Source organism: Microcebus murinus, chromosome 10 (genome assembly GCF_040939455.1).
Source record: "Microcebus murinus isolate Inina chromosome 10, M.murinus_Inina_mat1.0, whole genome shotgun sequence".
Classification (NCBI taxonomy): domain Eukaryota; kingdom Metazoa; phylum Chordata; class Mammalia; order Primates; family Cheirogaleidae; genus Microcebus; species Microcebus murinus.
This window is the reverse complement of record NC_134113.1, coordinates 72,735,482-72,753,136: the sequence shown is the minus strand read 5'-3', so window position 1 is coordinate 72,753,136 and position 17,655 is coordinate 72,735,482. Positions and strand designations below refer to the sequence as shown.

The 17,655-nt window shown below is 40.3% G+C and overlaps 1 protein-coding gene across 2 annotated transcripts in view; it reads right to left on the bottom strand.

Annotated features, from left to right (window-relative positions):
- The window catches only part of PKP2 (plakophilin 2), a 91,850-nt gene that overhangs the window by 69,398 nt on the left and 4,797 nt on the right, over positions 1–17,655 (bottom strand). For both annotated transcript variants that reach the window (XM_076007488.1, XM_012789236.3), the window contains exons 2-4: positions 7,436–7,548; positions 6,012–6,712; positions 728–863 (exon numbers count right to left, since the gene is read on the bottom strand). In XM_076007488.1, the coding sequence (XP_075863603.1) occupies positions 728–863; positions 6,012–6,712; positions 7,436–7,548 (950 nt within the window). The remainder of the gene's footprint in view (positions 1–727; positions 864–6,011; positions 6,713–7,435; positions 7,549–17,655) is intronic.

Below are 17,655 nucleotides of genomic sequence, written 5' to 3'. Positions count from 1 at the left end.
CCTTTTGGAACTACGATTCCCCACTACACAAATACCAAACGTATCATTTTAAAAACAAATGTAATCTATTGATTCCACCTCTAGGGATCTGTCCTACAGGAACACTTGGGGAAGTGTCAAAAGATATATGTACAAAACTATTCACTGAACAATTGTTACTACACGTTAATGAAATAATTTGATGGAAAAAAAGTTGTAAAACATTGCTATACTTAATATGTTTTTGTAAATATAGAAAACAACAGCCTAAAACTAATTCATTCTCTTTCAAAAAAATTGCAAAGTACATAGACTATTGACAACAATTGCCTCTGGGGTGGTTCTAAAAGGAGAGTTGGGGGACAGGCAATGAAGGAGAGGTGTGTGTAGTGACTTACTTTCTAAATTTCTGAACTGCAGGAAATATTTTTGGCAATGAGTGTATATTTCCTTTTAAATGAAAAAAGTCAATGAAGTTTTTTTTTTTTTTTTGAGACAGTCTTGCTCTGTTGCCCAGGCGAGAGTGCCATGGCATCAGCCTAGCTCACAGCAACCTCAAACTCCTGGGCTAAAGCCATCCTCCTGACTCCTGACCCTCCTGTGGCTGGGACTACAGGCATGCGCCACCATGCCCGGCTAATTCAATGAAGATTTTTAAATATTCACATTATTGGTGTCAGTTTGCAGGGTGACCACAATGGACGTGAAAGCGTACTGGGTTTTACACTGGACTGCAGAAGACACTCACCCTTTTCCGAGCTTCCGATTTCTGGAAGCACTCGTGCTGGATGAAAGTCGCTGCAGCACAAATCCTGGACGGCGGCGTGTGGTCTGCATCAAGCATATTTACCGCTCGCTCCAGGGTCATCTCCACGTCTGCATTCCTGGACAAATAGTCACAGATTCAGCAAGATGCCAGACCTGCTCCCCCCTGCCTCCCAACAATCATTTCTGATCCTCCAGAGATGACTCAGCTCACATTGGGCAGCACCGAGAACATCTGAGCTTTGGCTTTCCTTCAGCCAAAAGAGAAATCAGCACCTGAGGTCAGAAGGGATAGGAAGACGGTGGCAGAAACACTCCAGCTCTGATCAGACTAGCCTCTGAAGATGTCACTGAACAAAACAGAATGGTAACATATACCAAAGAAAAATACTGAACTCTTTTTTTTTTTTTAGGATAAATGTGTATAGCATGATAATTACACCTTAAAAAGTGTCTTTAAAAGAACAATAAAACTTTTTAGATGGAATTTAAAAGAAATTTGTGCGCAGAAACTAAAAATTATTTCTACCCTGATAATGTCGCACCTATAGAGTAAACATCTCCTCTCAAAAGTCATTAGCTTTTTCTCAAAGCTTCTCAGAATCTGTTATTTCGCCTGCAAATGAGTTAAAAATGTAAACATTCTAAAATGTTCTTATTTAATACATGTAATAGCATGTAAACAGTGAAAGCCAGGAAAACTGGAGTTTTGATTTGTTAATATAAGTCATGCTGGCTTGATAGAATACATTAGAAAAAATAATAATTAAATGCAATTATAAATATGCTTTTTCTTAAGGAAAACAAATTTATACATATGTTACCATTTATTTGCTTTGCCGCTATAATGACATTCAGTTTGTCTATCCTAATAGCAGACTTTTTTTGATCTTTTACTAATTGGAAGTGATGATGAAGTCTCATGCAGTTTGACACAGAGGGGATCATTTATGGAAGACAAATAAAATTGCCACTTGTAAAAAAATGGTAATTCCCAAATGCTTCATTGGACTATGTTTTTTCCTACCCTTTCATTTCTATGGGGAAGGTGACCGAATTAGGCAATCTTTTGTCAAGGTGGATGCTAGCACATTAGTGCTCAGGGAAGCCTAATCAGGATAGCTACATCTTAAGATCATGGTTAAAAAGTAATCTAGACGTATTTTTGGCTCAAAGAGGGTTACCTTTGATTCATTCCAATTAATGGAGACACTGAAGACATCCTGGGAAGGTGTTTTCTTATATTTGCTAGCAAGCACAGTGAGTAAATTAAATTCTCTTTTCTATCAGGCAAACCCACTAACATATGCATACGTGCACAGATGTCAGTAGTGTTGTGAAGGGTGTGTTTGCGTGTGGGTGGGTGTGACACAGGTGACGGGACAAGGAGAAATGGGACTCATGACTAAAAACTAATACCTACTCCTTCTGAAACACTTGTTCAAACACAGAAGTGTTAGCTCATGCGTATAAGGGTATTTAAAAAGGAAACAGAACACTTGTGTCATCTATACTGTGAATTACATAATGCTCTCATATTTTAAAATGTTGTGCCTCAGGAGTTAATTTTAGCTGGTAAAAAAATGCAGGCTATTAGCCATTAAAACTAGAATTTGAGTCATTTTAATTTATATATTACAAACATGTTTTTTAAGAGAGATGGGAATACTTTGTATGCATGACTCTGATGCCTTGGAGAGAAATCAAAACTCTCCAAGTCTCAAGCTCAGTGGCAAAGTTAAGTCATTACCAACCATCACTTACAGGTGTTTTAACTGATGAGAGATTGTTCATAATGTAAGAATGGCCTTCTGTTCAATGCAGCTCTAAAAAAATGATTCGGCTATTAATCCATCTTATAAGCCATAAATGACTCAGGAAAGTTTGAATTTCCTGTCTCTAACACCCACAAATAATTCCATTACTCTAATCCTTTATTTTCCTGAATGTGATTCACAAAGAAGCACTGCATTCACTCCCAGATGACCCAAAGCTACTTCACTTTATCACTAAAAACAATTCTAAACTAAATGACAACTTACTTCCTCAATAAGGTTTGCTATAGCTGTCTGGGCATAAATTTTATTTTATTACTGTCTATAAATCCAACTCCAGGCCAGGGATGGTGGCTCACACCTGTAATCCTAACACTCTGGGAGACCAAGGCAGGAGGACTGCTTGAGCTCAGGAGTTTGAGACCAGCCTAAGCAAGAGTGAGATGCTGTCTCTACTAAAAATAGAAAAATTAGCCAAGAATCATGGCATGCACCTGTAGTCCCAGCTACTCGGGAGGCTGAGGCAGAAGCATCGCTTGAGCCCAGGAGTTTGAGGTTGCTGTGAGCTAGGCTGATGCCACAGCACTCTAGCCCAGGCAACAGAGCAAGAGTCTGTCTTGAAAAAAAAATCCAACTCCATAACACGGCATACATTCTGACCCCAGTCTGGTCCCATTTCCTGCCACCCTCAACCCCTTTCTTCCCCTTCCCAGATCATCTGCACCACCCTCCAATCACATGGGACTTTTTTTTTTTTTTTTTGAGACAGAGTCTCACTTTGTTGTCCAGGCTAGAGTGAGTCCATGGCATCAGCCTAGCTCATGGCAACCTCAAACTCCTGGGCTCAAGCAATCCTCCTGCCTCAGCCTCCTGAGTAGCTGGGACTACAGGCATGTGCCACCATTCCCAGCTAATTTTTTCTATATATATTAGTTGGCCAATTAATTTCTTTCTATTTATAGTAGAGATGGGGTCTTGCTCTTGCTCAGGTTGGTCTCGAACTCCTGAGCTCAAACAATCCACCCGCCTCGGCCTCCCAGAGAGCTAGTATTACAGGCGTGAGCCACCGCGCCCAGCCCACATGGGACTTTTAATCCTTCTTAAACACTACCCCCTTTTCACAAGCCATTTTCTTGCATTTTTCTAGGAAGCTTATCATTCTACCTAATTCTTACCCATTCTTCACGACTCAATTCAAGTATCATGACTTCTGTAAAAATTTCTCTGTGTCCCATCCCCAGCTAGTGCTATTCCTTTCCTCCTCTGACCTCTTGCAGTAATCCTCTCCTCCATCCCTTTCTCTCTCTATCTTTTCTCCTTTTCTTCCCTCTCCCTCCTCCTCCCTTCCTGCTTCCTTTCCCACTCACTTTATAAAACACTTCGTGAAGCCTGCATGAATGTGGCCTGAGAGACAGGGCTGGGGCTGGAGCTGGAGGATAAGGAAGAACATTTGTTCCCTGGCCTCATTGTCCCCTGAACATATACTCCAGAATGAATCTTTTTAACTTCAGTTATTAAATAATATGTTAAACTGATATTCAAGTAAATGAAAATAAGCTAAGAAGCAGCAGTGTAAAATACCATTGGTCAGATAATGGTGTTTGATATTACCATGTCTTATAATGAGACATTACAAAAAAGGTAAAAAATAGATAGAAAACAGTAGTTTTTTCTGTGTGTACAATCCCCTGGTAACTAGCATTCCTGCTACTAACAACACAGCCCCGCCCCAGGCAGGTTCCCCTGATGTTAGAATTCAGCTACACCTCTGAAGGCCAAGCAAACATAAAGTAATAAATGGAGAGCTCCCGCAAGTGTCAGATGCTTGGTAAGGTCAAATTCCCTTACACTTATGATGGTTTTAAAGTGTGGTGAAAGCGCTACTGCAGTGGGCTAATGAGAGATTGGGAAGTGACAGGGTAGTTTAAGAAGCATGGGGATAGCCGGGTACAATGGCTCATGCCTATAATCCTAGCACTCTGAAAAGCTGAGGTGGGAGGATTACTTGAGGTGAGGAGTTTGAGACCAGCCTCAGCAAGAGTGAGACCCTGTCTCTAAAAAAAAAAAAAAAAAAAAAATAGAAAAATTAGCGGGGCATGGTGATGCATTCCTGTAGTCCCAGCTACTTGGGAGGCTGAGGCAGGAGGATCGCTGGAGCTCAGGAGTTTGAGGTTGCTGTGAGATAGGCTGACACCATTGCACTCCAGCCAAGTGACAGAATCAGATCTTGTCTCAAAAAAAAAAAAAAAAAAAAAAAGCATGGGGCACAGAGATGGAGGAAGAGAAGAATTCCAGATCGTTGGAGGATATGGGATGCCAGTTTTGTTACTGTTAAAATCATTTTGCTCAAACTGTGCCTCACAAATCCTAGACAATGTAGGCATTCCGTAAATTTTTAATTATCCATTTAAAAGCCTTTATCAGCTATTTCCTCTGTAAATACTTACAGCACAGTGAGTAAATTAAATTCTCTTTTCTACTGGGCAAACCCACTAACATATGCATACGTGTACATATTGCCAAAGATCTTAGTACAAGAAATATTAGAAGTCTCACGCTTCAAGACTAGGTTAGCCCTAACATTTTTAGAAGTATCTTATCACCAGTGCCTGCCTAGTCAATGGGCTCGCTGCACAATTTCACTTAAAGGGATAATTAGAGGTACAAGTACCATTAAGAAACTTTAGCAATCAAACAATGATGACATATTTAACGTTTCACACTAATGACACTAGATCATTATTTCAAGAGTTACTGATTTAATCATTCATCCATTTCTCAACCTTTCTCTTAGTAACCTCCTCAGTTCACAAAATTTGCACTCTAGCACTAAACTTGAATAAAGGCTAAGTTCCAAAACTAATTTAATCAAGCCATAAAGTAAATAGGAAAGGCAAAGGAATGGCTTCAAAAATTATTTTTATCATTCAATATTGTCAAAAAATACCATCCAAATCACCGATGATGGAAATCAAAAAGTAAAGGTACCAAGTATCAAAGGAAGGAAAGAGACTTCTAGAAATCACTGCCTTTCCATAGTTTCTCAGTCTTTTTATGGCAGTAGTTATCAAAGCAGTATCTGACATCCACGCTTAGCACTAAGAATAAGCATTTTCACCTTTTCCTTTCTTTATTTCAAGGAATGAATGACAAAGAACATGCACATTCTTGGTCTACTTTGGAGTGTGCCCTTGTTCAGAGCAGATTTTCACATAGCAGAGGGATCCCTTCAGCCAGCATCTAATCTGGAACAGATGGACTAAATGTCACATTTCCCCACAAAGCTGCCATGTGAGCAGGTAGCTTGGCCCCTGTGCCCGAGGTAAATAGGCTGATCTGTCAATTAGGCAGCTGCCTGAAAAGTCATTATTTTAATCACTTATCTCTGGAAGCCTTTCTCTGCAGCCCCAGAAGCGCCAGCTCACGCGGCCAGGGCTGTGGGAACAGAATGTGCTGGCACTGACCAAGCTGCGGATTCGGAAAGGGACTCACCCGAGCTGGGAGTCGGTGAAAGTGCCTCTCTCCGCTGCGAGCATATTCCCACTCGCCCCTGCCGCCGCCTGGGCCACCGTCATGTGCGCTCTCCTCCCGCCCGAGTCCACGGCGACACTGGGCCCGGCTTCCCTGAGCGTGCGCGTGCTGTGGAAGGAGCTCTGATGCCAGGAGGACCGGGCGGCCCGGTTCTGGGTGACGGGCTGCAGGGGCACCAGGGGCCTCACCTGCCCGGCCGCAGGCCCTGACGTCAGGTAGTTCTCCTTCTCCAAGAGGTTGCCCAGGCTGTGGCTGGTCCCCGGCCTGGGGTACGTGAGCACCGCTGGGTTGGCAGGGACGCTGTCGAAAACGGTGTCACTAACAGACCCATACTGGTACTGTCTGTGGTAAGTGTCATAGTGGCGCTGCCTGCTGGCGCCGCCGCCGTGACTGAACCCCACGATCTCTGAGCGGGCGTATCTCGGTGGCATGAGCAGGGTGGCCCGCCGGCTGTCTTGGTGACGCAGGGCAGGCCCAGCCTGGCTCCTCTGGCTGTAATGGTAATCGCTGAGCGAGTAATGAGCCCTCTCCGGGCTGCTGTCCGGGGAAATCTCAAGTCTCCTCAGAGGCTGCCTCAAGGACCTTTCTTCCACCGACTTCTGTGAGCTGTACTGTGCCTTTCCTCTCCCCCAGCGACTTTCGTAAGTGGCGGCCGTGCCGGCCTGCATAGCAGAGAAATAAAGTTTCAGTGAGGTACAAATCAGTTTTCATCTTTTCTTTTTTTTTTTAATTTATTTTTTCTTGAGACAGAGTCTCGCTTTGTTGCCCAGGCTAGAGTGAGTGTCATGGCATCAGCCTAGCTCACAGCAACCTCAAACTCCTGGGCTCAAGCAATCCTTCTGCCTCAGCCTCCCGGGTAGCTGGGACTACAGGCATGCGCCACCATGCCCGGCTAATTTTTTCTATATATATTAGTTGGCCAACTAATTTCTTTCTATTTATAGTAGAGATGGGGTCTCGCTCTTGCTCAGGCTGGTTTCGAACTCCTGACCTCGAGCAATCCGCCCGCCTGGGCCTCCCAGAGTGCTAGGATTACAGGCGTGAGCCACCGTGCCTGGCCTCAGTTTTCATCTTTGTTGAAAACTGTTACACGAGGTGTCCGTTTCTCTGAATCAGACAAGAAGGTGGCCCCTTTCTGGGTAGTCACTTTTCAAACAAGACTTGCTTGACTTGAGTCATATTTATTTGCACTAAGGATGTGGCCCTGGGGACTGTGTTTAAAGTCCCCAGATTTCCATGGTGTCCTTACAAAATCAATTTTCTCAAAATTCACTTAGGAAATATAATACTTTGGGAAAGGTAAACACTGAAAAAACAATCTAAGGATGTCTGGAAATGTTTTCATGGTAATCTGATAACTAGGGTGACATTCGTTGATCTCCTACCTTTAGCACGTCATAGGTTTTAGTGACAGGGGAACGTCCTCCAACAAAATCGTTTTCAACCAAGTGTAGGTTGTAGACATACTCAGGAACACTACTGGTTCGGTGAAGATTTCCTGCAATCAAGCAAATATGAAAACAACTCAGAATATAAGTGGGCCCATCCATACTTACAGACTGTATAACAACTATGTATTGAACTTTCAAATTTAAGCAATTAAGGCCAATAACAAGTATTACATTTATATTAACATTTTTTAAATGCTGGTTTGCCACCACCCTTGGATATGGCAAATGACCAAAGGTTACCAAAACATTCTCTACACGTTTTTCAAAACGAAAGTTGAATTAAAAAACAAAAATTTAAAAAATAAATAAATAAATATCCACATGTTCTGGTTAACAAAAGAAAAGAAAAATAAATAAATAAATAAATAAATAAAGGGAGAGGGGATTCACAAAAATCCAGAAATGTTTGGCTAGAAAGTTCAGTTTCTCAAGTCAGAGAACTCTGTTCCTGGGGCAGGAACTCAGAAGCTTTTTGTAATGAGTAGGTGTAGGCAATAAATATAATGGTGACTCAACATTGCTAGATAAGACTGCTTGTGCAAACAACAAGGTGGATCAGCGTAGTCAATGAAAACATGAATCCACTTATGGCCAAGGCTCGGGTTGAGGTATCTGGCAATCAACCTCTATCCTACAAATGACTGCTTTTGTGGAATTACCTGGCTCATCCTTTGTTTGGGGGTCTAGCAGCCAGCCCACTCTCCCGAAAACATGGCCACTGCCATGAGGAAACCCTTAGCGCTCAGCTCTGTGGAGCCCACAGACACTCTCAGTCAATGCATGTCTCATACATCTTAAAATACATCGCTTTGAGGGGAGGGCCATGGAAGATAGCATCGTGTCCCTCTTCTGCCTCTTTTATCCTCTCTCAGCCCCCCCACCTTTGGTGATCTCTTACTGCCTTATCCAAACAACAACAAAAAAGGCTAATCAAAATAATCAAAGATCTCCAAAACCTAGGTAATTTCTAGTTCCCTAATCCTAACCCAAATTCCTTTTTCTGTCATGTAGCATTCTTTTAGAAATCTGAGGGAAGAAGAATAATGAACTCTTCTAGGCTTCAGAGACTCAAGAAAGATGCTGAAAATAAAACATGGGCAGTCCCTTTTCAATACAATGGGAACATAACATACTTTTCCAACAAATTGTTACAAAGTAAAAATTTCAAAAGACTAACAATATATTCACAAGATATTCTGAGGAGGAGGAAGAATGGAAATTGTTGTTGCCAGAGAGCTAAAAAGTCTGAATCCATCCCAAATTTTGTTTGTACATGTGTCCTTATTTCCTGCAGCCAAACAATCTGGCTGATAAACAATTTCCAAGCCTCCAAGACTTTGGGGAGGCAGTGGCAGGGTTATAACTGTCACCCTAAAGACAAGGGAAGTTGAGATAAGCCAAGCTTCTCCTGTTTTCTCCATAAGGGTTGGCAAAAGGTCAGGCAGCCCCTTAATTTTTAACCTCTATGACAAAGAATTCTTGGAAACCTGGACCTTGAATGAGGGAAAGGAAATTTTTTTTTAAATTCTTTTTGTAGAGATGGGGGTCTCTATGTTGCCCAGGCTGGACTCCAACTCCTGGGCTCAAGGGATCCTTCTGAGTAGCTGGGGCTACTGGTGTGCACCATAGCACCCAGCTTAAAAGATTCTTTGCCATGATTCCAGGCAGCAAATGTTACGTGATAACTTACCATTTGATCCAATGATGCCACTATTAGGCATCTACCCAAAGGAACAAAAGATATTCTATAATAGAGACATCTGCACTCGAATGATGATGGCAGCACAATTCACAATTGCAAAGATGTGGAAACAACCCAAGAACTTAGGACTCAACTCTTAATGCCAGGCTGAGGCTTGGGCACATGCTAACCCTTGATCCTTAACTCTGCACCCAATGTTCCTTCTCTCTTCCCCAGTCCACATCCCCAGGCTACCAAAGGCCCTGCTGGTGTGGGAAAGGAGGCTAGCAAGACAGGTACAGGGACAAAAAGGTTCTAAACCTGAAGGTTCTGGGGACCAAGGTGCCCTCAGCCCTGGGAATGAGGAGAAAGGAGAAATGGGGTGGAGGGAGAATGTTCAAACTACCCCACCCCCAATAAAGCAAGCCTTCTGTACAGAGGCTGTGGCCAGGCAGAAAATTGTTAGCTGACACATAAGAAACCAAATTTACCGTCTTTTTAAAAATTAGTTTAGGAGTATCCATGTTCATAATTTTAGACCACTTGAAAACTGAATATATGAAAGTCAGGGACAATCTAGAATGGGAAAATACTAATGGTCACATATGGATAGAGGCTGGAACCCTTGATTCCTGTTACGCTACCAAAAAATGGCTGAGGATGAAAGCATGCAATTTTAGAAATCCAAAAAAAATTTTTGCAAATGGGATCCTGGTAGCCCATCATCGCTTGCAATATTACCCTTGCCTTACTGCCAGGAGTAGGTAGATATCCAGAAACAGTTAACATGGGACTACTTCCATCTTTATGCTGACATTCTTGCAAAGATTTTTAAAATATATAAATCTTTGGACAGGACCCAGTGAAACAGTATATCCTATCAAATAGCTAATTAATCAGTGAGTTTTATAATCAGGCTTGTTGAATTAATATGTGTAACTCACATATTAAACATTCACACTGTTGCTGTGAGTTATAAGGTTTTTCAAAGCAATTTATATGAATTCCTCACATGTCAATACTTTTCCTTTAAGTAGCTCTAATTATTTTATGTTTCTTTACGATATTCTGTGATGCAGAGCCAGCTATTATCATCTCTATTTATAAATAGGGAAACTTAAATTACTTTCTTTAAATTGCAAAGAGATTTAGTAGTCAGGTTTGAACTCCAGCTTCCACCCTGGAGGGATTATTATCATAGTTTTTTACACGAGGATCAAAAACAATTATTCTCTTTTTCCTTTAGAATCTTCACCTGGATAACTCCAAATACTCTGTAAATATTACTCTGTAAATATTAATCCTTTACATTTGCCAACATAAGTTCTTATAAAGCTGCTTCTTTAGTTTTCAGATGAATGAACTGAGACCGGATTGATGATTCTCAAAATAACTACAAGGCAGATGGAAACAGGGAAATAAATGAGATTGATTTTTTTTTTTAAACCATAGACTCTCCTGTGGAATACACATACAAGATGTGTCTCCTGACATTCAATCTGCAGGCTGGCACAATCGATGGTTTCTCTGGTTAAACAGCCAATCTCAAACAAATGATGCCGATTAATTTGCCTGGGCAGTCATGAGTCTGAGATCAGTATGGTGGATTAAAGGTGAATTAACAGCTAAGATTTTAAAGAAATTTTAGGCTAGATGGAACTTAAAATGGTAAATATTAATGAGGATGGAAACTAACTTCTTTAAGGGAAGCCATTATTTTCTGTTCAATCACAGAATAATATGTCTGTTGAGCATATAAAATAACTTGGCCATGTCCTTTCAGAAAACAGAAGAAAGCAAACAAAAACATATTATACATACATAAATAAATCTAACATGAAAATCCAGATTTTTCTTACACTGAAAATTAAGGTGTGACTCTATTTCAAAGAATTTGTCGACTTCATAAAAGGTGGTATCTTCCCTAAATGGAAGAAATCTGTAGACTTGCTCTGGAATCTCCACCCCACTACTTTTTGTGTGTCTGGACAGATCACTTAGATGCCTGTTTCCCATAATTCCAGCTACTAACAAAATTTCTGAGAAAGAGGTTTGCCTGAGAAAGCATACATTCATATACTCTCAGAATGGTAAAGGGATGGGTTTTAGGATAGGCCATCCCAAAATATGGCACCTTGGCATTTGAGGAAACAGAAGCAGGAAGTTCACCCTCACCTTGCTCTCTCACCCCTTTCCCCCTAAAGCAGACCACACAAAGTCAAGCCACTTTCCCTTGAATTAGGTCATAAAACTCTCATTCCAGAGGGCTCCTCCCTGTACCTGGAGGAAAGGAATGTCACACTAGGGAAGAATCTGAACAAACAGGCCTTGCTAAGTTCCCCCAGTTTATTACTATTAGATCACGCCCCCTCCCCTTTGTCCAATCATACTTCTGTATGACTGTCCGTAAAAATGTACAGCTTTCTTTGTTTCGTTGGGTCTTCATTTCTGGAGGATCCCGTGTCATGTAAAACTTAAATAAATTTGTATGCTTTTCTGTTGTTAATCTGTCTTTTGTTATAGGGGTCTCAGCCATAAACCTAGAGATGAATGAGCAAAGAAATCTTTTCTCCTCTATAAAAGCAACATGCTAAAATGAGATACAGTTTTTAAATAGAATCTGAGTCACAAAAATTTCTTTTTCACAATTTTTCATGAATTGATCTGTTCTAGAAAGAGGGATAAACTAGTGTGCATGCTTTAGTTTACACTGTGTTGGAGCCCAGAGGTCTTTTTCCTGCTAAGATTACCATCGGTGCCGAATGTGACTTTTTCTGGTTGTTTCTGATTGACCTGGCCACTGAGGATCACAACGGACATGACTGTGAGTTTTCCAGCCAATTCGTTTCACTTGTACACTGCATAATGTGCTTTTGATGTTTCTTAAAGGTGATGATGGTTTACTAGGGAATATTTCAAAATAATAATGACTCAGGCAAAATTATCCAAATCTTTTCTCCTAAACACCATAGACATTTTATGGAGCTCTAAGGGAAATAAAGTAGGTAGTTGCAGAGGAACTCCACCCTTCTCAAATAAACAAGCAGTTCAGGTCAAAGCTATTGTGGGGGTGAGGATAATGGTGAGGGGGCTGAGTTGTGATGGTGGAAGGATTGCAAATTCCTCAAAAGATTGCAGAGATGTAGATCTCACAGGAGATCAATGGAATTTTCTCTCTTTGCTGTTCTGAATGTTTATCTGACTGATATGATCCCTAAGCAGTTGTTAACGGAAAAATATCTTTGTTTTTGGCCATCTATGCTAATATTGACAAAATAATGGAGGATTATTGTTAGGGTTAAAAACACTAAACTGATTTCCATAATCACAGTTTTGTGAACAACTTTATACCTAATTGGTTAAATACATTTATGAAATCAAATTGACAAGCCTCTACCGTGGCTCCATTACCTGTATCTGGGAATATTTTTTAAAAATTCAACTCTAGCTTCCCTTATGGTAAGCAGGTACCTAGAGAATTGCTAAACAAACAAGACCTATAATTATATATATATAACCTGCTTCTATTAGAGAGAGGAGAAGAAAACTCATATTCAGGAAAGCATCTTTTTTTTTTTCAACCTTCTAGCACTCTCTGAGCTTGGTTAAAAAAGTGATTTGGTTCACACTGAGCTCTAAAAGAAGACTTCTGGAGATAAAGGTATGTGAAGAGGCTCCCAGAAAAACAGGTGTGAATAAACGTACCCATAGGAATCAGCAGGTGTTCACTACTGGTATTGATTTAAATGCTACATTTAATAGTGCTAACAGCTACAAGCAACTGTCCTCACAGTATGGATTCACGATGGTATTTTGGATGGAAAGAGAGCCTAAAAGTCTGAAAGCTTATCATCTTCCTTATTTGGTCTTTCTACAGTAATCTCTGGATAGGAATAGCTCTTCTCTGTAAACCTTAAGAAGATTTAACTTCTTCCATTAAAGTTGTGGGCATGTTATTATCAGGTGAGACATGGCGTCTTGAAACTTAATAGGAGGCATTTTTATAGCAATTCATATTTGTTTTTTTGTTTTATTTATTTATTTATTTTATTTCAGCGTATTATGGGGGTACAAGTGTTAAGGTTAAGTATATTGCCCATGCCTCCCCTCCCCCCTTGAGTCTGAGCCTCAAGCGTGACCATCTGCCAAACGTTGCACATCTCACTTATTGTGCAAACGCAATTCATATTTGAATGGCTCCTTAAAGTCATTTACTAACAAAAGCAGGAGTTTAAAAGAAAGCATGAAATATGTCAAGATTCATCAAGGTTCATGCATATATTAGTACCCCTCTCCCAGCTGGTGAAGGATTTTTTGCATGTGCTTGCATATAACATAGGATTCATTTACCTGGATTTTTATATATATATATATATTTTTTTTTGACTACTTCATTTATCTTTTATTCCTTACTTTCCAAGAAAGACGACCAGATATTTATAAAAACCACAAATGAATATTTTTGCATACAGCCCAGGTAAGCATTTGCTTAGGCTGAAAAAATGAGTAGACTTTGTTGGTTTAGAAAACTATAGTGAAGAACTGTTTTAAAGCAGATCAAAGTCAGATAATGTTTTGTATTATTGAAACGTTAACAAAAAGTTGCGCAGTGCTGTGCTCGGTGATGAGTTAACACAGTTCATATCATCGAGGAGGAGAGAAACAACTCAGTGTTGAGGTACATGCTGGAAAGTACAGCTATGGGTGCTTACAGAGTTGAACAGCTCTCCTAGAAGAGTGGGCCACGCACTCTATGTGCCAGTGTGTGGCTGACTGCTCACTGTTGTCACTCACATCATATATACCAGCCACTAGAAGTCCTCATTTTCCAGATGCTCCCTAAGCAGTCTGAGAACTATCCTTTAGATATACCAGCTTATGGCATTTTGGGGATAATCCTCAAAATACTGCTCTAGATAACCACCAAAATACATTTTTAAAAGGTCCTTTTATAGCACGGGTGTCTATGTCATATTTTGTTTCAGATGTCAGAATTGGTGATTATAAACTGGCAATTTAGCATCCTGGTGAAGTATTAAGTAGATATATCCTGGAAGTGTCCAAATCTATTAATTCCTATAACATTGTCTCCTTGTTTTGGCATTCCTGCCAATTCATTTGCTGAGCCCATAATGATTAACTTAGAAGACTTTAGAACTGCAATGGCAAACATCACATTATATTCAAAACGATGTCAAAAAGATAAATCTATAGAACACACAAATTACTTTTTTGCTTTAAAAAACTCACAATGGGGCTGGGCGTGGTGGCTCACACCTGTAATCCTGGATCGCTCAAGGTCAGGAGTTTGAAACCACCCTGAGCAAGAGTGAGACCCTGTCTCTACTATAAATATTAAGAAATTAATTGGCTAACTAAAAATATATAGAAAAAATTAGCCAGGCATGGTGGCGCATGCCTGTAGTACCAGCTACTCAGGAGGCTGAGGTAGGAGGATCACTTGAGCCTAGGAGTTTGAGGTTGCTGTGGGCTAGGCTGCCACCAGGGCACTCTAGCCGGGGGAAGAGAGTGAGACTCTGTCTCAAAAAAAAAAAAAAAACAAACAAACTCAGAACAGGCTTTCTTTGTAATGACTCTCAAGTCATTTTATTCCCCCAGCAACCACGGGTGGGGAACCTGTGGCCTTAAAGCCACATGTGGCCCTCTAGATCCCCAAGGGCAGCCCCTCAACCGAATCCCAACTTCACAGAACAAATCCCTTTATTAAAAGGATTTGTTATTAAAAGGATTTGTTCAGTGAAGTTTGGATTCAGTCAAAAGGCTGCACTCAAGGATCCAGAAGGCCACAAGGGGCCCAGTCTCTTACTTGCCAGGGCTAACCCACTCCCAACTGATTCAAACTACTGTCCCTACTTTAACTCCACAAAATGCACCAAATTTTCACAAAACCTCTGCACTTTTCACGTTTCTCCCGTGCTGAAACATCTGTGACTTAACAGTTATCAAATTCTTTAACTTGCATTGAAGATCTCCCTCTACAATATGAGGCAGAGGAGAGGGGTGGGGGAAGGCTGCCTTGCCTCTAAGGTGACACAACTGAACTGAGTTTTGAGGGGCATATTAAGAGTTAACAGGTCAAAGAGGAGGGCGTGAACGGGGAGGGGAGGAGAGGAGAACCGAGCAAGATAAACTGCAGCCTGTGTTTGCCAGAACAGGGGGAGCTGAGATAGGGATGAAGTTTGAGAAGCTGCAGGCATCAGATCACGCAGGACTTGGAATGCCATGCTGAATCAGAATTTTACTCCTGCAGATAACATCGAGGAACTGAAGGAATTTTAATTGGGAAATGATGCGATGAGATTTTCGAAAGTTCATTCTCTAGGAGCTCTGTGGAGAAGGGACTGGAGTGGGGCCAGATGAAAGCAGGAAGAGGCTATATCATCTTCCATGGAGATGTTTACCTGTTTGACAGAGAGAACCCTATCTTACATTGCCACTTCTGGCATAAGCCAGCTTCAGCACTTGACAAGTTAATTGTTGATTAGTCAGAATGCTTAACATTCGAAATACCCTAGTCACACAGATTCAGTTTGCACTGGATCCTGTAGGCAGACATCTATTCTGTGGCTCACCAGAGTGGAGCCAAAATGTGAAGATGGTAGTGGCATATTTGCTTTTATCTTGCGGTGGAAGGTGCTCAAATATTTTCTATCGTTCCTCTGTCATTCTGGGTATATGAAGAGGAAGAAAAGTTGCTTCCCCTAAAATACAGGCAGACTTTCTATGTTATTTGAGAAGCTGAATTTGTTCATTTTGGCAAGGTTGATTTTATATTTGGATAATACATATTTACTACCATTCTTTTATCTGTATGGCTTGTACGTTTATCTGTAATATTTTGGTGGTCTATAATAAGTTCATATTCTCTCTCAAGGAAAGTTGCCATTTGTTTTTGTCCTTCAATGAAAAAACATAATCAAGATCCAATAATCGGCCGGGCGCGGTGGCTCACGCCTGTAATCCTAGCTCTCTGGGAGGCCGAGGCGGGTGGATTGCTCGAGGTCAGGAGTTCCAAACCAGCCTGAGCAAGAGCGAGACCCCGTCTCTACTATAAATAGAAAGAAATTAATTGGCCAACTAATATATATATATAAAAAAATTAGCCGGGCATGGTGGCTCATGCCTGTAGTCCCAGCTACTCGGGCGGCTGAGGCAGCAGGATTGCTTGAGCCCAGGAGTTTGAGGTTGCTGTGAGCTAGGCTGACGCCACGGCACTCACTCTAGCCTAGGCAACAAAGTGAGACTCTGTCTCAAAAAAAAAAAAAAAAAAAAAAAAAAGATCCAATAATCTTAATGTGATCCTCCCCTCCCCCAGCCCATGGTTGTATTAGTGAGATTTAAGATTCATGGGAAATAATCTATCGAACTTCTAATGAGCAATGTTTTCTTCTGGAAATTCTGGAAATCAAGGAATTGCAGAACTTTGATTATGAGCATGTTGGCCTAACTAATACTGTTAAGCCTACTAAAGATGATTATTCCCATGATATAAATATGTGGATTCTTTTAATCGTAATGGTGAATTAATTGTGTTTTCAAATGCTCAAGGTTCTCTTTTCCAAGTGTGCATTTTCATCTAGGTCTACATATCAAGTTGCCAAGCTTGTCTTTAAGAACTTTACTGCAAGAACATTACAACTGTTTTTATGTACCGTATCTAATCACCACTAACAGCATTACGTAGAAGATACACGATAGATTTTTAATATATCTATTATATGAGAAATTGATACTTTATTATTCTTACTCTAATGAGTCGAGGGAGCGAGGTGGCTTACTCTAGTAGAAAAATTAAGTTTTCTCCTAATTTATTGTCTATTCCCAATTGCTGAGCTCCCTTTTACTGCTTATTTACTTCCCTAGGAGGAATATGGTATTTGTCTTCATGCATTTGTATACATGTACAAAATAGCTAGAGTCTAACATTTGTCTCAGATTGTATAATTTAAAATTCTTGAGTATCATCTGAAATGGAACCAAATGATCTGATGATAGGTCATATTAATCAAGTCTGATTTATAAACTCCAGAGGTTTCAGCAACATATTTTATTTCATTACTATCATAGATAGGTTGCCAATAATATGCTTATTCTTTAAGAAAAATAAATACTTTTAATAATTTTTATTGATCAGACCAGAAATTCAATTTTAGTGTAAAATCAGTGTTAAATTTATGTGAAGATAAAATAATGTAAGTATGTATAGCCTTATTTTAATAAGTGAGAAAAAAATTTAAAGCTGATATCTAAAGTGACACTTTAGGAGAATGAGCCAGTGTGAACAATAAATATTCAGAATATCTAATTCTAGTGAGCTACCCTCTGCTCCCACCATTGTGAAACTAATAGCACAAGGCATCTATAATATTAACAGTCTTTAAAAAAATCTAAGCGAACAGTCTTATTTTCTTTAAGGTAATTTCCTGCATCTTATCTGTGACGCATAGAACAA